Genomic DNA, 26,258 nt, shown 5'->3' on the forward strand with positions numbered 1-26,258 from the left:
AGGAACACAATTATGAGACAGCTCAGTGCTTGTGGTGCTATGTGGTACAAATCTTGCCCCTTGAGGAATGAAAATTGCTCTTATGGGTTGGTTTCTCATGACTCAATGTCTGATCCCTCCTGACCACAAAGACTGAGACTATGCAGCAGGAAGTATAAGAGGGCACCTGACAGGGTTTTTGAACATTAGAAAACAACAAGCGTTTAGATTCTTGTTAAACTTATTGTTTTCTGCTCAAAGAAAAATGCTGTAATAAAGTCGATGACCACTTTCACCCTAGAATCATTAAGTCTGCTCTCAGTATCGCCTGTGGATAAACCTTAATTCAGTTAGAAAGCATACAAGATATGGTCTATTTTCAATAAGTGGGCAGCCATCCTGACTCCCCTCAGATCGTGTCAGGCTCCTTCCTTAGCAGACTTCGCACCTCCTCTTTGGGACCTGAAACCCACTGAAGTCGAGCTCTGGCAATGGTGTCTCTTCACAGCGATAGAACAGTGACTAAGACAGATGGCAAGTTTGCTAAGTCAAGGAATACAGAACAGACAAGGTTATATAACAAGTCAACACAAGCGACTGGGTTTCAAAAATCCAAGAAAAAAAATGAGTAAAAGAATAGATTCTCTGGTAAAAGGATTTAGACTCATCTTTAGATATAGGCTTATATTATACATACCTGTGAGAATAACAGCAGAGCCTTAGGGTAAGCATAGATGCACTGACAATTTATGATTGTAAAAATGTAAATTATTGTGTTCATATCATTGTGTGCTGTGTGTACTTGAGTGTATGGGCTTACATGTGTGTGGGTATATGTGTATGTGTGCAGATATGGAGGCCAGATGTTGACAGCAAGCATCTTCCTTGATCGCTCTTACACACACACACACACACACACGCACGCACACACACACACACACACGCACACAGCTGAAGAGAGTGTGGGAGGTGACACAGAAGGTATGGTGCCGACTGTTGCATCTGAGGACCTGAGTAGACGGAAAGAACATACCTGTGACTTTCACATACACACTGTGGCATGCATGCATATGTGCACTTAAAGCCATGCACACATATACAAATAAACCAATAACTATAATTTCAAAGTAAAAAATGAAATGTGTCAAAATTTAAAAATAGGATAGCAGAAACAGTGTTATTTACTAGAAAGATACAGTAACTAATACAAAATGTTACTTCAGGTTTTAGTAATATGCTTTAAAATAAATGATGTTATTTATAATTTTATTTAATGATTAGGCTTCCTTTAGCCAACAGAATGGAGGTTGAAAAGTAAAAATATTTCAGACAGAGAAAGAATTCTATTAAAAATAGAAATAATGACTTTTTATTAGTCTTCACTGTTGGTTAGGGAGGACTAAGAGATTTCAGGTCAAGATCGTCACCAATAGTATGTAATCAATCATTAATTAACACAGTTTCCATTTTCAAAGCCTTTTGCCATTATTACATTAATTTAAACTAACTATATATTTTTAATACTATCCCTCAACTTGTCCACAACAAAAAGTAACGTCATCTCTAGGAAGGGCCTGCTCTGTCTTCTCACATTTATCCTCCGCTGGGGCCACCTCGTATGGACTTCTTTCCTGGCACTTGAGTAGCTACACTAAATTCTACTGGATACAACATCAAATTTTATTTATGGTGATAAACCGTGTGTGTGTGTGTGTGTGTGTGTGTGTGTGTGTTTTAAAATATGAACATCTATAAGTAAGGCCTGAAAGAAAAATCAGCCATCTTATTGCCTACCAATAGCTACTGTGTCTCTGTATGGCTTTTTCAATAAACAAAGCTTGAAAAAAAAAAAGATGCCTCTAATTTATGTCAAAATTACAAGAACAAATGAATGGAAAATTGCACCATATTAGCAAACACAATATGGAACTGAAAGTAGGAACTTCATAATATAATTACCATTGTGGGTCAGTCCATGTAAATTACTTAGCATGCTACTCTAAATATTATTACGAAACCAACTAGAACAACTCATTTAAATATAAATGGATTACTTAATTGTTTTAATGTTACTTATGGTCATTCAAAAAGTTTATAACTAGAACTTTTTAGCCAAATCACTAAAATGTGATAAATTTAGATACACCACTTAATAAATAAAGATACACCACTTACAAGCTGCTCTGATTTCACACCATATAGCTGTATGGTCTTGGCCACATTTTTTGACACAGCTAATGTGAGGTTTGCATCAACAGCAGCCACATTGAGTTCACTAGAGAAAACAAAAGCAGATTTCAGTTTTTAGGACATAATTCATCAACAAAGTAACGAGCATCACATAACCTGAAGCCCAATAAGGAACATGGTGAATCTTTATATAGATTTTGCTGATTGCTTCCAGGAATTGATTATGATGTTTCATTTTTCTCCCTAAATTTAGCAGTAGGAAAAGGGCTTTGAGATGGCTTTGTTAATGATCAGTTTCACATTAATAAAAGCAAGTCTCGTGTGTGTTCAGTCTGTGATTAAGGGAGTAATTGTGAACAGATTTAGAGCGGCACTCTTGTTACTACTGAGAAGGGCAATTAGACCACGGCCTGCACAGACATCTGCTAGGAAGTGACAGCTCCTGAATGGAATGATGACCTTGGAGGAACACGGGCTAAACATACAAATTACATATGACACATAAGGACACTTAGGTTCTGTACAAACTATGCCAGTTAATTCTGCTTTGTAGAGAATATCTTTAGATATATGGACAGCACAGGAGTATAATTTTCACATTTAAACCTTTAGATTCTTAAATATTTCTGGCACGTTCACAGTCGACTTCAACAGTGAACTGGCAGGACATTTGATGTGACTGTAGAAGGAAAGAGGGTATTTTTCTAAAACCATGAGTTAAAAATCTCATGAAATTATGAAAGAAATGCATTATCTCTGCAGTGGATGAAATTTTGGCACTTGCTAGACTGACTTTGTAAAGAAGCTACACAAAGCCCTGGCTGGCTTAAGTATTTGGGAGGCAGAGGCAAGCAGATCTCTATGAATTGGAGGTCACTTTCGTCTATAAGAGTTCTAGGACAGTTAAGGCTATATAGAGACCCTGACTCAAAACAAAAAGCAAAAACAAACATAAAACCGAAAGAATTTTAAACAACACGGGTATTTGACTCAGCAAAATGCCCTTTCACGCAGCACTGAGACTGCCCACCTTTGCACTCTATTAATCCTGGCATAAGCACCCTTCTTCAACCCTAGATGATATTTGACTAGGGCACTGTCACCCTTGACGAGCAACCTCCCTAGCATTTACAGAACTAGGTAACAGAGACTAAGTTGAATATAGCACCTTGCCCATAAGCACACTATGAAGGTACAAAATGCTAAGATGAGAAGCATACAGTCAAGACTATCAAGGCAAAGTTCATGGTGAGAAGTGTAGGGCAGTTGAAGCATTGAACCAGCACATGTACAGCTGCAGATACACATGTATGTATTACTTCTGTAAAGTGCCATCTTCAAATTTGTAGACTGAAAGAACATAAACAATTCTACCTCATGGTCCTATATTGCCCAGCCACTCACTATTTTATTCCTCAAGATGTCAATCATGAAAGTACAGACTGTCTGTTATGACAACTTGCTAGCTATGGCAGGGACTGGAGTTCTAACCAGTAATCGGATTGTAATACCTCCAAAGCCACAAGTAACCACATTTGTCTGCAAGTACTGAAGACACAGCTCTGTTGGATACCTTCCCATTTTAATTTAAAAGCTATTCACATTCACTGGGCACGCTTAAAGTAGTGAACTTTATGTTGTGGAATATTACTTTAACTATGTAAAGAATTGTTGCATTTGTTTAATTATGTAAAGATGTGTTGCTGTTTTACCTTGCCTGCCTAAGGCACTTGACTGATCTAATAAAAAGGGGGACAGTCAATAGCTAGGCAGCAGAGGGATAGGCGGGGCTGACAGCCAGCCAGACACAGAGTACAACATGTAAAGTGAAGAGAAGGTCTAACTCCAGAGCAAAACGTAGGAGAAAAGAAATGGGTTAAATTAAGTTATAAGTTAGTGGAATAAGCATTAAGACTGAGCATTTATAATTAATATGTCTCGATGTCATGATTTGGGAGCTGTTGGTGGCCCAAAAGACAGCCTGCTACACCAAACAAAATAATTAATCCTGTTTCTGTCATGAAGTGCTTTCTGGGTTTCTGGGATAAAACCTCTATGTATGCCTGAGTTTTTCAGTTTGTACAATTATTTTATGTTTTCCTATGTAATACTAGGAAGTTTGTAAAGTATGAAGTGCTAGATTAATTTGATTTTGCTAAGATACAAAGTAATTATAACATGATTTTTTTTTTTCTGTGTACGTGTGTGGTTTTTCAAGATAGGGTTTCTCTGTGTGGCTTTGGAGCTTGTCCTGGAAATAGCTCTGTAGATCAAGTTGGTCTTGAACTCACAGTAATCCACCTGACTCTGACTCACAAGTGCTGGGATTAAAGGCATTTGTCACCGTTGCCAGGCCACAACAGATGATTTCTGCACTCTACACACTGTATCTATATTTAAATGGCTTTATTAATTGGAATCTCAAGCACTATGTAAATGCTCATTCACTATAAAACTCAATTTAATTGAAAGCCTAATTACTTGAATAATTTGAGGTAAATTTAAAGTGTACTGCCACTGGTAATCATGGCAGTCAGCCTGGCATGCTATTATACAAGAAATACATACCTTGTTATAGTTTTAATGATGCCATCGAGCTCATCAGAGGAAGGAGGGTTACGTCCACCAGGGGGAAAAACCAAGTTGATGGGATCGAAGAGTCTCGATAGGGATTTTGAGAGATAAGCAGCCTCATAAGGTTGCAGTGAATCTTTCAAAGCCTTTTCTGGACTGTGAAAAAAATATTTAAAAAGGTAAGTAACAGTTATAAACTATAGTTATAAATACATTTCAAAATTATCTCCAATGAATGTAACTATTAACAAGAAGTTGTTTTAAAAAGATATAAGCACTTTTAGAAAGATGTTTCATAAGTGAACATCTATAAAAATTACCTAAGCATTTTAAGTGTAAATCTTAGCTATGTAGTATAGCATGCACCATCACTTACTGGATTGACTGATCCCTGAAACTAAAAGAATACTGCAAGAACCTATTAATTCTATCCTATTTATAGACCATCAAAACATAACTAAGAGAGGCAGCCTTTTATTTACAACTGTTATCTTTCAAAAAACCTGTAGACTTAGGGAAAGGATACAGAGGTAGGCCTTCAACAGATTTCTATTCTTTGGATACTATCAAGAATGAAAGCAAAATGAAGGAATATGTGTCAAAGTCCTATAATAACATAAATGTTCTTAAGCAGAGTTCTCATTTGTTTCACAGTATTCGCCACAAAATAAACCTTCTGCTAACCAAACTCTTTTTTTATTCTTTGCTAGCCCCAGCAATTCCTGCAGGAACCCAGTTAGCAGCCAATGGCTGGATTTTACAGTGTTCTTTCAATTACAAGCAGAGGCCTTTCACCATTAGTAAACTGCTTTACTCCTATGATTAATTGCCTGTCTTTTCACATCCCCTGCTTATCATCCTTTCACCAACCTTTCCACTCTCTTCTTTGTCTCGCATGCTAACCTTGAGAATATCTGACCTCTCTGTGGACAGCAACAGCCTCCCTTTCTCACCCTTGTCAACCCACAAGCCTAGAGGTCAGACTGCTCTTGGCTCCTGACACACAATTCCAGAGTTATCTCTTGGTGCCTTCTCAGTCAGTGAGCATCTCACTCAACACATATTTACTGGGCACAGGTACCAGGCAGTTTGATAAGTGGTGAGAGGACAAAAATAAATAGCCCTATACAGTCCAGTGAAAAGGGGCAGGGAAGGCCGGGTATACAGGGGACTTTCTATGTGTCCCACCGTTTCTTATCTCTTCTCTTCCCACAAATATCACTAAATCTTTATAATCTGCCAAGTATTTCATGGACATGGCAATTCTGCAAGGTGGCACACACTTGTTAAAAGACAGTACACTGTCCTTGTAAGGTTTACAAGCTAACAGAAGATACATAAAAAGTCAAAAGACAGGCAGCGTGAGGTGATTAAGAACATTGGCTGCTCTTCCAGAGGAGCTTGGTTCAACTCTCAGTACCAACACGGCAGGTCACAGCTTCTGTAGCTCCAGTTTCAAGGGATCTAATGCCCTTTTCTTGCCTCCATGGGTATTAGGCACACAGAAATACATTTGATCAGAATATTCAGACGCACATTTTTTTTTTTAAAAAAAAGTAAGTCATGAGCTCAGTATAGAATGGTGGTAGCAGGTGCTAGAAGAAAATGAAAGTGAGATACCAGGGAGAAGCAAATGTCACTGACCATTCCTACAGTGTGCAGTATCAAGAGGCCTGAAGCCCAACCCACAGCTCCACCCCTGTAGCTGCTCAGTCTTACTGACCAAAACTGATGACTGTAACTTTCCTCAACTGGCAAGTTCTATTTTATTTTCTTTACAATTTGGTCTGTCTTCCACATGATATTCCTATTTATTATTTTGATCTAAGAAGTAGATTTAATTTATTTTAAAATAATAAAAGTTTTCAGAAAAATATAATGTACCTCTTTGTTTTCCACTAAAAAGAGATTTATTAAAATAAATTTACATAATTTGCATTTCATAATCTTAACATCTAAGCTTAATAATTGTATATTTAAAATCCCTGCAATCATCAGTCAGCACAATTAATCAATAGAGTGTTTAAGAGTACTGGTAGTTCTTGCAGAGGACCTGAGTTGATTTCCCAGCACCTACCTGATGGCTCCCAAACATCTATAATTCCAGTTTCAGGGGAGTCAACATAAGATTCCATAGCCACGTGGTATACATACATATATACAGATGTTCATACACATAGAATAAATAAATTTAAAAAGATAGAAAAAGAAGCTGGTAAGGTGGCACACATTTTTAATCCCAACACTTGGGAGGCAGAGAACCTGAATTTGAATTCATCCTGGTCTACAGACAGAGCTCCAGGACAGGCAGGGCCGCACAGAGAATCCCTGTCTCTAAATTATCCCCCCAAAACCTTGTCTATCACCCACCTCAACCAACACACATATATACTTCATGCCCAGTTTTGTATGATCACTAAGTTACATTTAATTTCTTCAGATATCATTATTCTGTATCTTCATATGAATGGTTTGTATGCTTTACCATTGGTTTCTTTCATTTAGCATGATGCAAGTTTTCAAAGCTTACCCATGTTCTCAATTCTTCATTGGCACATATTAGTGCTTCATTTCCTTTTATGAATAAACAATGTTCATTCATGGATAAAGCTTTTTATTTATGGATAAAACTCTTTTCATTTATCGGTAATGCAATGGGTATTTAGGTTATTTCCATCTTTTAGCTCATAGCATTTGCATATAAATTTTATTTATTTATTTATTTGTTTTTTCAAGGACTGAATTTTTCTGTGTAACAGCCATGGCTATCCTGAAACTAGTTCTTGTAAACCAGGCTGACCTCAGACTCACAGAGAGCCACCTGCCTCTGCCTCCTGAGTGCTAGGATCAAAGGTGTGCGCCACCACCACACAGCTATATGCAAATTTTGGTGTGAACATGTTTTTTTTTTCTCCTGGTTACAGACCTAAAAATGAAAATAATGGCCATATGGAAATGGTTTGTTTAATAGTTTGAGGAAATGCCAAACAACTACATTCTTCTTCATCCTCCCCCTTCTTCTCCTTAATTTTTTAAAAACTTATTTAGTGAGTGCTCTTAAATTCTGATCCATCTCTCTAGCCCCAAACTACTTTTCAAAGGCCTATGTCATTTCAAATTTCCAAGAGCAGCATATAATGGCTCTTATTTCTTGACATACTTGCCAATGTGTTCTGCTACCTCTCTCTGACTATAAGCAACCCAGTCGGCATGAAGAAGAGGTCTTTGAGGTTTGCCTTTTCTTACTTGATGTTTAGTCTCTTTTATGTATTTATAGGCCATCAATGTTTTTTGGAGATATGTCAATTCTGATCGCTTGTCTCTTTTTAATTAGATACTGTATTTTCATTATTGAATTGGAAATATTCTTTGGTAGTCTAGATACAAGCCAGATTTCAGATATAATCACAAATATTTTCTACTGTTGGTGATCTTGATGCATTTAAGGTTTTACTTTTGAGGTAGTCATACACACACACACACACATATTCTTTCGCTTCTTAGACTTTCAATATCATACCTAAGAATATTTTACCATATCTCAAATCATGAAGATATGCCCTTACATTCTCCTGTACTAATACTTTTATACATTAAAATTTTAAAGGATTTATTCTGTGTGTTTTGTTTGCATGTGTGTATGTATATATACACATATATGTATGTATGTATGCATGCATGTATTGTGTGTGTGTGTATTGACTGGTACACACAGACTTCAGAAGAAGGTATCAGGTTCTCTGAAACTGGAGTTACAAATGGTTATGAACCACCACCATGTGGATACTGTAAACTGAACTTGGGTCCTTTGTGAACAACAAGTGTTCACAACTGCTAAGCCATCTGTTTAACTCTAATGTTGTACATTTAAGCTTTTGATCCACTTTTAGTGCATTTTTGCATACAGTCAGGAAAAGGTCCAGCTTCATTTTTTGCATATGACTAATAATTGTTTGAGCGTTATTTATCAACGACTACTCTTTCTGTATTAAATGGTCATTATACTCCTTTTTAAAATCAAATTAACAAACAAGGCGCCTCTTTCTTTTTCTCTCTTAGACAGGGCTTCTTTGTATAGCTTTGGTTAAACTAGAATTTGTTCTTGCTCTATAGACCATGTTGGCCTAGAACTCACAAAGATCCGTCTGTCTCTGCCTGCCAAGTGCTGGGATTAAAGGCGTGCACCACCACTGCCTGACAATGCATCTCTTTTTACACTTTGAATTCTAATCTATTCTCGTACCAGAACCAAACTGTTAGGATTAGAACATGAGATATCCCTCACAGAAACATGCATTGGGAGCCGATCTGCCAGCAATGCTCTTTGGGAAGCTGCACGAACATTTGGGTTCTGAGCTAACAAATGAATGAGATTCTTCATGGCTTCATTATCTGAATGGATTGCGGGGGGGGGGGGGGGGGGGCGGGGGGGGAAGGGTAGAAAGGTTGGTGGGGGAGAATTGTCTGTATTCTGTCAATCATGTATTTTAATAAAACGCTGATTGGCCAGGCAGGCAGTATAGGCGGGAAAACCAGACAGGAAGTAGAAGTGATGCAATGAGAACAGGAGAATTCTGGGAAGCAGAGAGGTTCCTCTGGCATTCCCGTACAGACCACAGAAGAGGCAGCATGTAACTTGCCCAGCAGAGAAAGGTACGGAGCCATTATGGCTAACATAGATGAGAATAATGGGTTAATATAAGTTATAAGAGTTAACAAGAAGCCTGATCTAATGAGCCAATCAGTTTATAACCTTATGGAGTCCTGTGTGTAATTTCTCTTTGGGATTTGCCGGCTGTTGGGGTACCGGGCGGGACGGAAACCCCAACAAGTCGGCCCCTCATGTTACAAAAGGTGATGGTGGTGTCCTGCAGGAGAGGTAGGTCAATGGGAGCAAGACCTTGAGAGCTGTATCTTGTCCCCTGCCCCTTCTCTCCTTTTTGCTCCCTGGCCACTTTGAAGTGGATTGCTTCCCTCCACCATGCTTTCCTCCATGATGTCTATTATTATTATTATTATTATTATTATTATTATTATTATTATTTTGCCCTGTCTTGCCAGGACCCTAAAACCACTGCAGTCACCTAACCATGGACAGGAACCTGGAAACAAGCCTTTCGTGCTTTGGGTTGTTTCTCTCAGGCGCCATAGTGATGAAAGCATCGACTATACTGACAACTTGACTAGCAAAAGTACAAAATCAGAATTCTATCTTCTGAAGATAAAGTATTATTCCCACGGTTTGTGCTACTTCCGGTTCTTCCTAGTACAAATGCAAGAACTGAAAGTAAAGCTAAGCCAGAAATACACTGATATTGAATATGGTATTTCATGTCAACTCTTTGTCAATGTCTTACTAAATTTCTGTAGTTTCGTCTCCTCTTGCACAGAATTTTAGCTAGTCTGTCCTTTAACATATAACAGCCATCGAGGAGACAACCTACTATTTCAGCCTAACCTAGCTCAGTACCTCATTAGTCAGTACTAGCAGACACGACTAGCTGTTTTAGGAAAAACACTGAAAGAGAAACAAGCAGCTAACATTACCCAGAACTTACCCAGCGGCTTTTCTTACTAAGTGATAAGACTCCATTGCTACTTCAGTCAGTGTTGTGAAAATAAACAGGATTTTAGAATTGGAGGAAAGTTAATCACTTAATCTTGTACTCACACAGAAATGTGAAAATCAGTTTTTGTGGAAAGTTGGCAGGGTAGAATTTGTAGACACAATATACTGGTTTCCAACGTAGTTCTTCAAGATGGTTACAAAATATGTGCTTTGTGGTAACTGAAGGGATCTTCTGGGATAGATCTAACTGTACTTAGTATTTTCTAAGGCACTGACTGAGGAACTACCCCAGCATAAGATTTACTTCCCTGACAGTTTCAGCACACACCAGATCAACTCAAAGACAAAGACAGTATTTGTTTATCACCCAGTTTCTCACTACACAGCATAGTGTTAAACTTCAAAACCCATTCTGGCAGAAGATACAATGTTCAGTCCCAGTACAAGTTTTGCAAAACACGCCAGTCACCCAAATGACTTAGCAGCTTAATATACTCTCAAGTTCTAATTATAAGGAAATAGAAAACAAAATTAAAACATGCCAATGACCCATTCAATCATATTAAATAAAACATACTCATAATCTGGCTTTTTCAGTATGAACATGTCTTGTCTATCGTCTTCCATGTGTGGGAGGTCAACATAGAGGTCAGCAGTTCCACTTGTACTGAAATTTCCTTGGGTACTTTGACTGTACTGCTGAAGACGCTTCCATAAGTCATTATAAAGACGTAATAATTTAGGGTATTCACCTTCAAATGCCTGTTTCAAAAACATAGACGCTGCCAAGAATATATGTATTAGATAAATCATAAGGCAATAAGAAGTATTAAAACAATACTTGCTTTGCACATGAATATTTAACAAACAGACCAATACCAAAGAATAATAAGCTAAAGACATGTTCCAAGGATACCTTTGAAAACAATACCAATAATTCATCGCACTTGGTACAAAGACTATATACTCTAAAATGCTATCGGCATTAAAAACAGACAAAATTTGGGCCAGGTTGTGGTGGTGCATGCCTTTAATCATAGCACTTGGCAGGCAGATGCAGGTGGATTTCTGAGTTTGAAGCCAGCCTGGTCTGCAGAGCAAATTCCAGGACAGCCAGGGCCATGAAGAGAAACTTTGTCACGACAAACCAAAAAGAAAATAAAGGACAATTTTAGTTGAATATATCCTTCTCTTGAAAATTGATAAAAAAGTAGAAAACTCGGATATACTCTTTCTTTCTTTTTAAAAAAATAATTTATTTATTTGTATTATGTACATTGGTGTTTTGTCTGCACATATGTCTGTGTGAGGGTGTCAGATTTCCTGGAACTGGATTACAGACAGTTGTGAGCTGCAATGTGGGTGCTGGAAACTGAACCCAGGTCCTCTAAAAGAGCAGTTGGTGCTCTTAACTGCTGAGTCATTCTCTAGGCCTACTATTTCTGTCTTAAACAGTGGCTATCTAATTCTGTTGGAATCTTTTGATACCAAAACCAAAGACACTAAAGGGAAACAAATAAAAAGAGCAACATTTCTTGGGGCTCGAGAAATGGCTCAGCAGTTAAAACCGTTCTTTCAGAGGACCCGGGTTCAATCCCCAGCACCCAAATGGCTGGCTTCTCATAAATATCCATAACTCCAGTTCCAGGGATTCTGACACCCTCACACAGACATACATGCAGACAAAACACCAATGAACACAAAGTAAAAATAAATTTTAAAAAACAGTAATATTTCTCATGACGTAGGTACAAACATTAAAATTAAAAATCTTCTAAATCTAATCCAGCAACATTTAAAGAGGATGAGGCATGATCGAGGGGAATTATTCCAGGCATTATTCACTAATTTTAACATTTTAGAAACAGTCAGTGTTATTCATCATACTAACAAACTTCCAAGAAAAATCAGATTATCTTTTAATAGAAGAAAAATATTTGGAAAAATAAAAGCCCTAACATTTACTTCTGACAACAAGTTTAAGGAGGTGGAATCTGAAATGGACGCCTGCATCGGAAGAGGAGTCGCAGCATCAGAGCAGTGAGTGGAAAACAGGCTTCCAGATTAGATGGGAGAAGGTGGCACTATATCAGAGGCAGTGTGATCATCTACAAGAGTTAATAGACATGAGTTTAAGTCGCTATATACGTTCAAGGAGCAAACAATCCATGTCTATATACTGACAATAACCAAACAGAAATTGAAGTTTTAAAAGAATACATAACAATAGCATTTACATATGAATTTATTAGCCAGATATGTAACAAAATATGAACACAGTAGGAAAATAATGTTGAGCTGAAGAAGACCTAAATAGTGTAGTGGTGTGGGAGAATTATCTGTATTCTGTCAATCATGTATTTTATTTAAACGCTGATTGGCCAGGCAGGAAGTATAGGTGGGTCAACCATACAGGAAGTAGAGGCGGGGCTATGAGAACAGGAATATTCTGGGAAGCAGAAAGCTCCCTCTGCCATTCCTGCCCAGACCACCGAAGACACAGCATGTGAACTGACAGCTGAAAAAGGTACCAAGCCATATGGCTAACATAGATCAGAATAATGGGTTAAGATAAGTCATAAGAACTAATAAGTAGCCTGACCTAATGGGCCAATCAGCTTTATAACTTATAGAGATCTCTGTGTGATTGATTTTCTCTGGGACTTGCCGGCTGTGGGGTACTGGGCGGGAACAGATACCCCAACAAGCCGGCCCTCATGTTACAGTGTAGGAGATTAACTGCTACATGTGGATGAAACCCAAATTAGTCTATACATTAAATGCAATTTCATAAAAAAATTCATGCAGAGCTTTGGTAGAAATTAAGAAAATGACTAAAAATTCCTATGGAAATGGAAAAGACCTAGGATAGCAAAATTAACTTTGGGAAAATGAGTTAGAGGACTAACTCTGTAGGAGTTCAAGATTTGTAAAACTATGATAACAAATCAATGGTATCTGATAAAGAGCAGCAGCAGCATACATGTTAATGGCATCTTGCAAAGTACAAATGGGAACAGAAAAATACAGGGAAAACTAAATTTTGACAAAAGTGCAAAGGAAAGTTGATGTAGGTGAGCCTTCTGTCATGTGTTATTTTCATTGGTTAATAAAGAGACTGCCTTGGCCTTTTGATAGGACAGAAAATTAGGTAGGCGGAGTAAACAGAACAGAATGCTGGGAAGAGGGCAATGAGGAAGATGCCATGGAGCCAGGTCTGACCACCTGAATCTTTTCCGGTAAGCCACCACCTCGTGGTGCTACACAGATTATTAGAAATGGGTTAATCAAGATATGAGAGTTAGCCAGTAACTAACTCTCTAGAGATAATGGGCCAGGGAGTGTTTAAATGAATACAATTTGTGTGTTGTTATTTCCAGGGCTAAGCTAGCTGTGTGGGAGCCGGGTGGGATGAAAAGCAGGCCTGCCTGCAGCCCATCACTACAGTAAGTTGGTCAGGGTCCATGTCAATAAATGTAACAAATGAGTATTTACAGGCACACCCTTTGGCATTTAATATCCTTGTACCTTATATAGAAACTAACTCACAAAAGATTTAACTTTCTGGGTGCAACTTGCCTTCCCATGGGTAAGATATAATATGAAACTCCAGTCATGATCACTGAATCTAAATCAAAGTGTCTTTTCCTGAATGGGCACTGCTGCGAATATAACAAAGCAAGCCCGGAGTAGAACAATGTATCCCTACATATCTGACAAAGCATTTATAGTTGGAGAATACTAAAATCAGATAATTTTTATAGGGACCATCATCAAAGAGGGTCGACGTATGGCAAATAGGGACTAGAAAATACTAAACATCTTCAGTGAATTGTCAAAGGTAAATTAAAGCTACAAAAAACACAACTGTATTAATTGTTCAAATATCTTTAAAAATAAACAAATGAATGACTATATAAAATGTTTAAAAGATAAAAATAAAACTCTCAAACACATTGTTACAAAGAAAAAAAGTGTGTGTGTATGAGTTCTGCCATTTTATACTCCAAGATAGGAGGTACCCAAGAGAAATAACAATGTATGTCCATATAAGGACTTGTACATGAATATTAAAAGCATCTTTACATTAGAAGCCCAAAATTAGAAAACTTAATGCCATCAACACTTAAATACATGAACAAGATTGGAATATACACACACAAAATAAGACATATGGACAACAGTTAGCCATAAGAGCACACTAAAGTATGGATAACCCTTAATAAAAGTGCACACCAGAAAGAGGACAGACAAGTAAAAACACATAATCTATTCTATATCATTTACTCTGTATAGAATTCTATGATATGGAGACATATGAATATGAAAAGCAGATCAGTGTTTGCTAGGGGAGAGAAATAAAATGAGTTGGGAAGGAATCATACTAGGTAGTTCAGGCTGGCCTAGAACTCACTGTGTAGTCTAGTCTGGCATCAAACTTGCATAATCCTCCTTCCTGCCTTAGCCTCCACATGACTAGGATTACAGGTCTGGCTTTTTATTGTTGTGATCATCTAACAAGGTAGTATAAGAGTCAAAACTCAGCCAAGCAGTGGTGGTGCAGACCTTTAATCCCAGTACTAGGAAGGCAGAGGCAGGTGGAGCTCTGTGAGTTTGAAGCCAACCTGGTCTACAGAGTAAGTTCCAGGACAGCCAGAGGTGTTCCACAGAAAAAAAAAAAAACCCTACCTCAAAAAACAAACACAAAAGCAAACAAAAAAGTAGCTCTCACTGTATCAAAAAGTGCAAGCTACAAAGGGAGAAAAGTAATCAAGAGTCCACCCAAAACCCTGGGCCCCTTCCCCAATTATCTATTTTCTAGACAGCTAGCAGGGAGTTTCCTGCAGCTAGGCTCTCCCCAAGCCATTCAGCAGTCATTCTACTGACTACTACATACACGCCGCCCCAAACCCACCTACCCTCCTGCAATGTTCTGTGAACTCTGAAACACAGCTTGCTCCAATACTAAGGGGATTTAAGAGGTGAGTGGACACCACACGGCTGGATGCCCCACTCTCTAGGACCTCCCTAGTGGGACAAAACACAGGTGCCCTTCCCCAACTCCCAAGGCTTTTCTAGTCTTCCAGCAGGGAGTTTCCTGCAGCTAGGCTCCCCCAAAATGCAAACCCATCCACTGGAACCTCCAAGCTGCTAAACACACCCCGCCTGGGAGCTTTCGTTATTTGTAGATGCTATGATAGTATACATAAGTGATTACCAAAACTCTACCAAAGAACTCCTACAGCTAATAAATACCTTCAATGATGTGGCAGGATACAAGATCAACTCAAAAAAATCAGTAGCCCTCCTATACACAAATGATAAAGAAGCTGAGAGAGAAATCAGAAACATCACCTTTCACAATAGCCACAAATAACATAAAATATCTTGGGGTAACACTAAGGAAGTGAAAGACTTATTTGACAAGAACTTTAAGTCTTGGAAGATAGAAATTGAAGAAGATATCAGAAAATGGAAAGATCTCCCATGCTCTTGGATAGGAAGGATCAAAATAGTAAAAATGGCAATCCTACCAAAAGCAATCTATAGAGTCAATGCAATCCCCATCAAAATCCTAACACAATTCTTCACAGATCTTGAAAGAACAATAATCAACTTAATATGGAAAAACAAAAAATCCCAGGATAGCCAAAACAATCCTGTACAATAAAGGAACTGCTGGAGGCATTACCACTCCTGACATCAAACTCTATTACAGAGCTACAGTAATGAAAACAGCTTAGTATTGGCAATAAAAACAGAGACGTTGAAAAATGGAATCAAATTGAAGACTTGGATATTAATCCACACACCTATGAACACCTATAAACCTGATTTTTGTTAAAGAAGCTAAAATTATACAATAGAGAAAAGAAAGCATCTTCAACAAATGGTGCTGGTATAACTGGATATCAACATGCAGAAGAATGAAAATAGATCCATATCTATCACCATGCACAAAACTCAAGTCTAAATGGATTAAAGACCTCAATAAAAATCCAACCACACTGAACCTGAATGAAGAGAAAGTGGAAAGTAGTCTTCAATGCATGGGCACAGGAGACCACTTCCTAGGTAGAACCCCAGTAACACAGACACTAAGAGTAACAATGAAAAAAATGGGACCTCCTGAAACTAAGAAGCTTCTGTAAAGCAAAGGACACTGTCATTAAGACAAAAAGGCTACCTTCTGACTGGGAGAAGATCTTCATCAATCCCTCATCAGACAAAGGTCTGATCTCCAAAATATACAAAGAACTCAAAAATCTAGACATTAAAACTCTAACCCAATTAAAAAATGGGGTACTGAACTGAACAGAGAATTCTCAACAGAAGAATTTCAAATGGCCAAAAGATACTTAAGGAAATGTTCAACTTCCTTAGCTATCAGGGCAATGCAAATCAAAACAACTCTGAGATACCATCTTATATCTGTCAGAATGGCTAAGATCAAAAACACTAATGATAGCTTATGTTGGAGAGGATGTGGAGTAAGGGGAACACTCATCCATTGCTGGTGGGAATGCAAACTTGTACAGACACTTTGGAAATCAGTATGGTGGTTTCTTAGAAGACTGGGAATCAACCTACCTCAGGATCCAGCAATACCACTCTTGGGAATATTCCCAAAAGATGCTCAATCATACTACAAAAGCATTTGTTCAGCTATGTTCATAGCAACATTATTTGTAATAGCCAGAACCTAGAAACCCTTAGATGCCCCTCAACTGAAGAATGTATAAAGAAAGTGTGGCACATCTACACATTAGAGTACTACTCAACAGTAAAAAAACAATGACAGCTTGAATTTTGCAGGCAAATGGATGGAATTAGAAAACACTATTCTGAGTGAGATAACCCAGACCCCAAAAGATGAATATGGTATGTATTCACTCATAAGTGGATACTAGTCATAAACAAAGGGCAATGAGCCTATAGTTCATGATCCTAGAGAAGCTAAGTAATAAGGTGAACCCAAAGAAAAAGATATATGGATTCACCTGGGGGTTGGAGACAGACAGGGTCGCCTGACAGAATTGGGAGCATGGGAGTGTGATGGGGGGGAGAAGAAAGGAGAAAGGGGGAAGAGGAGGGCAGAAGGGAAGGGTTGAGGAGAACTTGAGGGAATGGGATGGTCAAGATGGACGGGGGACAGATATGAGAGCCAGGAGAGAGATATCCTGATTGGGGGAGAAGAGAGTTCTACATCTGGAATGGTAGGCAGCATGAAGAAACTGTGAGCTACCTACTTCCTCCAATGAAGCCCACCTTCTCTAATAGTGCCATCCCTATGAACAATGGAAGCCACTTTTAGTCAAACCACCATACAAGACTTGAGGCTGTGCCTGGGTTTCACCCTCAAGCATCACACACACACACACACACACACACACACACACACACACACACACACACACAACATAATTTAAAGAAAAAAAACCCATGGTAAAATGCTTTAATTGCAAGAATGAAATGGCTAAAAAGTACTTTAAATGAAAACGAGGTTGCTCTTGCTGTGTGCGTGTGTGTGTGTGTGTGTGAGAGAGAGAGAGAGAGAGAGAGAGAGAGAGAGAGAGAGAGAGAGACCTTAACCTTTAAGAACTATATTGTTTACATAAAGTCATGTATGTATAGGGAACATCAAAAGTAGAAGTGAAGTGAAAAGTGTCTAAGGAAATAAAGGGAGACTAATAAAAGGCAGCTGGGAGTGGAAGAAAAATGTAGGAGGATGGGGGATGTTATCAAAATATATTATTTGCTTATATAAATGTCCAGATGCAACACAGGACCACATACAATGAGCACATACCAAAAAACAAAACAAAACAAAATGTGAAAACGCATCATTTAGCGTCACTGCCATCCTGATGTTTGTTTGTGATTTTGTTAAGATAAGGTGTAGTGTGGTCTAGGCTATCCATAGACTCCTCATCATCTTACTGACTCCTCCCAACTACTCTAATATTAAAAAAGACAAAGCAAACTGAACAAAGTACTTATAATTACATACTTTATTTGTTCTAATTACTGAAAGATTTGATTTTGTTTTTTAAAGTCAGGGTCTCATTATGTGACCCTGGCTGGTCTGAAACTCACTGTATAGACCTGGCTGACCTCATAGAAACCCACCTGTCTCTCCCTCCAGAGTGCTGGGATTAAAGCTGTACATCATTATACCTGGCCATCGTGATGATTAAGAGTTAAATCTTGGAAGACCACCCTATGCTGTTGACCACTGAACCATTTCTCTAGCCACCATTCCCTCATCCATTTTTTACATACTAACTTCTCTTGAAAGGGCACAGCATCTTCCCCCATTGCCTCCCTCTTCTTCCTATCTGACAGTATTTACTGAATCTCTGCTGTGGGCGACTGAGGACACCACCTCCAAGAAGAGCACTCCTTGTCTCATGAGACTTACATTCAGGTGGTGGGAGTCAGACATGGCAGGTAAATTATTAATATGGACTATGGAAGGAAATGAAGCATATTTATTTATGACATATTCTGAGAAAAGTCTAAAATGAGAAAAAGAAATTCTGTTTCTGTTTCAAATAGTTCACAATGATAGTGTTCACTTCTTTCTGTTGAAACTTAAAAATATGGATCATAACCCAACAGGTTGCTGAATCAATATTATTAATCTGGAAGCAAGAGGAGAAAACAATAGACAAAAGGCTTAGGAACCATATTTCGGAAATATTCATGACCCACAGATAATTACTAAAACTTGATATAAAATTAATTTTATCTTCATGGTTATAGGGTTAGCCTTTTACTTTTTGAATAAAGTAAATTTAAATTTATTGTCTGTCAAATCCATAAATTATACTTTCTAGTAGAATATTTTTGTTAGCATGAACATGCATAATCAGAAAGAACATGTTCTTAACTAGGAAAACTTCCCCTTAGATACATTCTGCCAAAATATTACTTAGACAATCTGTTACATTATCTGTAATCTTCAGCTCTGCAGATGGCTGCGTCCCTTACCACTGCCTGCCTGGAAGCTGAAGCAGCACTGTGGCACACTACAGGGACTGCATGCTATAAAAATGAAGGATGGTTCATAATCAACTTACTTTGGAATTCTCCCCATGGAAGTTATTAAAGTAATAATGATATTGAAGATATGAACTATAAAATGTGAAATATTAACAAGAATCTCTAACATAATTATATTTCCTCTCAGTAGCTTCTTTGACTCACAAACAGATGGACCTAAGAGGTAAGCACTGAAAAACACACACTGAACTTGGCAATTAAGAAGTAGGTCACTGGTAACTTTAATGAGAACAATTTCAATAGAATGGTGGAAAATAGTCAGACCTATTAGTTTCACCTGGTTGAGAAATCAACAGAATGAAAACGAAGACAAAAAAAGAAATCACTCTCAAGAGAAATATAGATAAGATGATAAAAGGAGAACAAACAGTAACTAAAAAGAACTCTTATTTCAGTTTTAATTAGACTGGAAAATGTAAGTTTACATCCAAGGAGAAAAAATCAGAAGATTTCCAACACAGAAAGGAAAGTACCAACATGCTGATAAGTGTTTTCTCAAAACCAAATTGAGCAAGAGCAAATGCACAACTAGAAAAGGAGGAAACTCTATGTAGCTGAAGGTCAAGGGGAGGATCCGGGGCTCTACTTTGAAAGAAAGGTATCAGAATTTGAGTTTCTTCATGAGACACTGTCTTCCCTCCAGAGGGCCGATTGCTCAGAGTGAACAAAATGAGGGAAAGTGGGATAGATGGCAAGTACCAAGATCTATAATGGCTAAAGACAGTAAGACAGGCAGACAAAGATGAGAGGCAAGCTCTTTCTCTCCCCGCCCCCCCCGCCGTGTGTGTGTGTGTGTGTGTGTGTGTGTGTGTGTGTGTGTGTGTGGTCTGTCCTCTCTCTCTCTTACACACACACACACACACACACACACACCAACAGTATCGTTATCATTGCTTTAGAAACTAAATTAGGAGTCCTGTGAGAAGGCTCAACAGGAAAAAGAACTTGTTGCCAAACTTGGAGATCTATGTTTGGTACCTAAGACATGGCAAGAGAGAACTAGCTCCCACACTCACACAAGGCATACTTTGACCTTCACATAAAGTACATTGGCGTGCATGTACACACACATACACACACGCAGGCACAAGCATGCACAAATAGATAAATAAACAAATGTAACAAATAATAACAGTTGTGGTGGTAATAAAACTAGATTAGGGACTTATGTTTCTGATTGATCAAGATGGTACAAAAGGGCAAGACTGATCGTCCTATATGAAATACAGAAATGATGCAATCTATGAAACAATGGTTTCCAAGACATTTCACATCACAGAACAAATGATATGATCTCTGAGAGACAGGAAACATTGGCTATCTGCCCATTTACTTTGGGAAGGAATTTCCAGGCCATAACACAGGGAAGGGGTAACAGACCAGCATATTAGATCATGGAAGGATGTACCAGAGAAGGGAGAGGTACAGACACTCAAGAGGCCAACAGAGGGTTTGCCCAGAGAATGAGGCAAAACTCTATCATCATTTGTGTTATGAAACCTCTAGCAGGATGAACAGCCACCCCAATCATTAGAGGGAAGATATCTGTTCGTCACACAGACTGGGAATAAATAATTCCTGTTCCTGGCTAGGATCTTCATAGTGAACTTTTAGTATGTGGAAAGGTGCTAGCAGTTCTGCCTCAGTAGCAGGAAATAGTAAGTCCTAACTCTTAAAACAAGACCCCAAAGATTCAATTCGTATCTGAGTTGCTGCAACAGATGGCAGGGGTATTTAAAGGAGCAAAGGCACCAGCACCAAGCAAGGTGGGATTCGGTGTCTGATACACAAGAGAAATATGCTTGCACAAAAAAAGTAGGAAAATATAATCCACAAATAACTGGGAGTAAGAGCAATACAACAGTGCCAAACAGGGCACTGCTAGACAGCCCTGCTGCCTAGAGCACCAGCTCCTTGTGTGGGGAGGGGGAACTGAGGTAAGTTTACCTTACGGAACTGTTATACAATTTCCATGAGAAAAATGTGCTGAGCCAGTCAGTAATAAACAATATTCTAAAATGTATGAGTTTAAGACTTTTCCAAAAAATAAAAATATTGTGTTTAAAAAGTTTAAGATTTCCCTGTATGCTAAAGGCTCTGGGGGAGTAGATATCATTCTGAAAAAAAATATTAACAGATAAATTATGGCCAGGATGATGGTGCAGTGAGGGAAAGGGCTTGGCCTATGAGACTGATGTCTTGAGTTTAATTCCAGGAACCCACATAGAAGATGGAGAAAATCAACTTTCAAAAGTTGTTCTTGGAGTTCCAGATGTGAGTCATGGAATGCTTCTATCAGAGTGTTTATGCATATAAAATAAAATAAAAAGTTAAAAAAATAAAAGAGACTAATGAAAGGAAAAGAACCTGTCCATTTCAACCCTATATTTTAAATAACTTGTAAAAAAAAGTAATAGAGTACATTTTTGATATTTGACAATGATTGCCGTCAAGATAAAACTCAGACAGTGTTCGTTTTCTCTTCCTAGCATGATGATCTTGCCAAGGAGCCTCAGGGGTGATAAACTCTCACACATCTCTCTCTTTTTTAACCAATTACTTAACTAATTTTACATCCCAGTCACAGTCCCCCTGCCCCACACTTCGCTTCCCCTCCCTTTCTGTTCAGGAAAGGGCAGGTCTCCCATGAGTATCAACAAAACATGGCATATCAAGTTGCAGTCCACGCAGTAAGACTGAGCAAGGTGAGCCACTATGAGAGAGGTAGGGCTCCAAAAGCCAGGAAAAAAGTCAGAGACAGCACCTGTTCCCACTGTTAGGAGTCCCACAAGAGGACCAAGCTATACAACTGTCACATATGAGAGGTGTGTGGGTCAATCCCATGCAGGCTTCCTGCTTGTCGGCTCAGTGTCCATGAGCCCCTAGGAGTCCAGCTTAGCCGATTCTGTGAGTTTTCTTGCGGTGTCCTGGACCCCTGTGTCACCCTCTCCTGATGCATTCCTGAGCTCTGCCTAATGTTTGGCTGCATCTGTTTCTATCAGTTAATTCACTATTTCACTCTTCCTAGCTACTCTGCCATAGTTCAAAGTCATCCCGAGTTCTATATTGAGGTCCTGTCTCAAAGAAATAAAAACAACAAGAAGAGTTTTGTGAATCCTAATTTATTTCTTTAACTTTATTTTGTTATTATTGTATGTATACAGTCAGAGCTGGGGTGTGCATTCCACAGTGTGCATGTGGGTATCAGAGGACAACTCTGAAGAGACAGTTCCTGCTACCTTTTTTTTAAAAAAAAAAAAAAAGCAATACACCTTATTTAGCTCAGCACTCCACACAAAATCATGCAAGATCCTGTAATAAAACTTAGATCACCAAACTAGAGTGGCAAGTGCCTTTACTTGCTGAGCTATCTGATAGGCCCGAGTGAATCAGATTCTAAGGATCAACTTGTGATGCACAATTCAGATCTCTTTATTTAAATCAAATCTTAATTTTTACATCTTCGTTTAAAAAAATAATTCACCCTAATAAAAAATTAACTAAAACTTTAACATCAATTGCTTTATACTATCCACACAGGACATGTTCAGTTCAACTAAGAATATTATTCTAAACTGGGTGGTAGTGATTCACGCCTTTAATCCCAGCACTTGGGAGGCAGAGGTAGGCAGATCTCTGTGAGTTCAATGCCAGCCTGGACTACAGAGTGAGATCCAGGACAGCCAGGGCAACATAACATAGTGAAACCCTGTCTCAAAAAAAAAAAAAAAGTCTGAAAGAAATGACAGGAGGGTTGTTTGTTTGTTTGGTTTGGTTTTTCAAATCAGAGTGTTTATGTGTAACAGTCCTAGGTGTTCTAGAACTCACTTTGTAGATCAGACTGGCCTCTAACCCACAGAGACCTAACTGTCTCTGCCTTTCCAGGGCTGGGATTAAAGGCATGTACCACCGCCACCCAGTATGGAGTGGTAGAATAATAATTAAAAAAATTGTTTTATAAAGCAATACAGCAAAAGCTTAACATCAAATTTTAAGGCAACTAAACATTTGAAATGAATCCAAAATGATGGTAAACTTACAGTTTGTTGCTGCATGAAAGTGAGAAGTAAGTGCCTGGGTAACTGCACTCCAAAACATGTACAAAATTTCAGGCTGTCCATCCTGTGAGGCAAAAAGGAGAACATTTGTTTATTTCAAGATGTGCAACAAAGGCAGGAGACACTCACAGTTACGAGCACTGGCTGCTCTTCGAGAAGATCCACGAGGTTCCCAGCACTCATACCAGGTGGTTCACAACTACAGGTAACTCCTGCTCTCGGGTACCAACACACATGTGGCATTCACTCACAGATATTTATTCATACACGTAAATAATGAAGTAACCAAATAGAAAGAGAGAGAAGACTCAAGTTTTGTTTTACATTCAAGTAATTAGTTGTCATCCTAAACTGTTCTGCTACTCATTAGCCCCATTCATTGAGAAGGAGTATGGACATTCTCAGCCCTCATCTCCTCATCTGTAAGATGGGCTGGCAGAAGAACCATCACTTCTGCACTATTATGAAGATTACAGAAGTTAATAAAAGTCTTGGGTCAATACAACATGTAATAAACCCTCAATTAATGTTAGCTATTAATGTCTTCACCCTTTCATATACACAAGGAATTTGTGGGGTTGCAGAAGATAAAGCCAAGTCCAAAGCACACACACTCAGATCAAAGATAAAAAGATGATGACGGGAGCACTACTAATTAAAATCACCACTGTGATTGTATTCAATTTTGAGAATGTTTTATAAATAGTCACTGGAAAGGAAAGGCAAGTATTGGTACAGAGAATTTGTTAGAAAAGAAAATGGAAGTGCTGGAGAGATGGCTCAGCAGTGAAGAGCAATGACTGTTCTTCCAGAGAGCCTTGTATTCGCATGGTTGGGGTTCAATGCCTTCTGCTGGCCTCCAAAGACATGGCATGCACATGGTGCACACTGCACATGCAGACAAAATGTCCATACATATAAATAAAAAACTCAAAATAAGTTCAATTAAAAAAAGAAAAAATATTTTAATTTTAGAATAAAGTTACATTCTATGAGAAATTAACAACTATATTACGGTCCTTCTGTATGTCTGTCATACATCAAATTGCTGATATTTGACTAGTTTTGAAGTGCAAAAATACTTATTTCATATGATTTTAAGTAACTATAGAAAATATGTTCTAATAATAAAAGACTAGCAGTGCAATAAAATTTAAAACATAATTTAAATGCCAAGTTGAAAAGCTCATTTGTAGTTTCCTACTTATGCACAAATGCATTTTTAGAATTAATACTAAAGACTTTCCATTTATGCATATGAAAAATTACATATAAGAAAAATAAAAATTGGAGTTGATTCCGTACACAATAAACAATGACAGAAATCTATTCAAATTCCTAGGATTCATTTATTCACATATTCTGTTGTCTCTCATATATCATATACTTTCTTTTTTTGAAACTCTCTTCACAACTAATGCTAATCTGGAACTCACTGTGTAGATCAGGGTGGCATCAAGTTGTAGATCCCCTGCCTCCACGTCTAGAGCTGGGATTGCAAGAGTGATGCACCATGTTCAGCTCTCCTGTATCTTAAAGATGTTTTTCTATACTAAAGAAGTATGATTCATTAATTAAGAAAAAAGACAAAAATTGCAGGATCCTTACTCTTGGTACACAGAAAGTGTTAAACAAATCTCAATATATTTTTATAATTTAAAAAATTCAAAACTCTAGGAATGGAAAGAAATAACATCAACATACTCCGTGGTATATGTGCAACATTCCCTCTCACATTGATCACGGCAATACTACTTATCTAAAATGTAGAAACTCTAAATAGTCCATAAAAATCTCCTTAGAATAAATGAATTTACCATTCTAATGTAAATTATATAATTATTTAATCTGTAGGACAAAGTGTCAACATCAGGAAATGTCAGGGAAATGCAAATCAAAATCACAGATGCACCTTACCCCCATTAGTATGGCCACTATCCAAACAAGGTAACATAGAAGTATGCAATTTCAGCACGAATGATCAGGAGTTCAGTCATCCCCATACACCTTGGATGTTCTAGGCTCACACGGCTACATGTGACAACAAACAAGAAAACAAAAGAAAAACCAGCAAAGCCAAACATAACAAGTTTTAGCACGGATATTCAGAAAACAGAGCTCATGTGCCCTGTCGACAGGAGAGTGACGTACTGTAGGCATCACATGTATTGGATACTATCAAGTTAAGAGGGCTGTAGAGATGATTCAGTGGGCAAAGTTTTCTTCACATAAGCAGGAGGACCTGAGATTTCAAAAACCACATAAAAGCTGGGTGTGGCAGTGCATGCTGGTATGCCAGTTTCTTTTGGCAAGAAGGGAGGCAGGTGGCGTCAGAATTCCCAGATCCTTGTGTCATGCTCTTGGCCCATGCCCATCAAAATGTTAAAATAGAATTGCCACATGGTTTACTGATCGTCCTTCTGAACACTTATCTCTCTCTCTCTGAAAGAGATTTTATATACCCATTGGACTCACTATGCTATTACCCACAGAAGCCACGAAGTGAAAGCAACCTACAGAATCCCAATCACTAGAGGATAAGAGCTCTCAGTGCAGGAGATGGAGGGACGGAAAACAAGTCCTACCAAGGTTGCTTGGTAAAGCCTTAAGGAATTATATTTACCTAAAATTATATAAAATACACATAGGTGCGCACATACATACACACACAGAGACACACAGACACACACTAAAGAAAGTTAAGCCACTTGGGCTGACAATGCTCCCCACAAGAACTAGAAAACTCCAGTGCCAAGCATGAGAAATCTCCTTTCAAGTATTTGTTCAGAGTAACCCAAGTAAATGCCAAACAATATAGATTA

At 38.2% G+C, this 26,258-nt stretch overlaps 1 protein-coding gene across 1 annotated transcript in view; it reads right to left on the reverse strand.

Annotated features, from left to right (window-relative positions):
- Nucleotides 1-26,258, reverse strand: part of Cog5 (component of oligomeric golgi complex 5) — a 266,865-nt gene that overhangs the window by 63,144 nt on the left and 177,463 nt on the right. Inside the window, exons 11-14 of the mRNA XM_048415841.3 lie at nt 23,419-23,500; nt 10,890-11,094; nt 4,738-4,899; nt 2,155-2,254 (exon numbers count right to left, since the gene is read on the reverse strand). Of these exons, the coding sequence (XP_048271798.2) occupies nt 2,155-2,254; nt 4,738-4,899; nt 10,890-11,094; nt 23,419-23,500 (549 nt within the window). The remainder of the gene's footprint in view (nt 1-2,154; nt 2,255-4,737; nt 4,900-10,889; nt 11,095-23,418; nt 23,501-26,258) is intronic.

The sequence above is a fragment of the Myodes glareolus genome, chromosome 11 (assembly GCF_982192425.1).
Source record: "Myodes glareolus chromosome 11, mMyoGla1.1, whole genome shotgun sequence".
NCBI classification, from domain to species: domain Eukaryota; kingdom Metazoa; phylum Chordata; class Mammalia; order Rodentia; family Cricetidae; genus Myodes; species Myodes glareolus.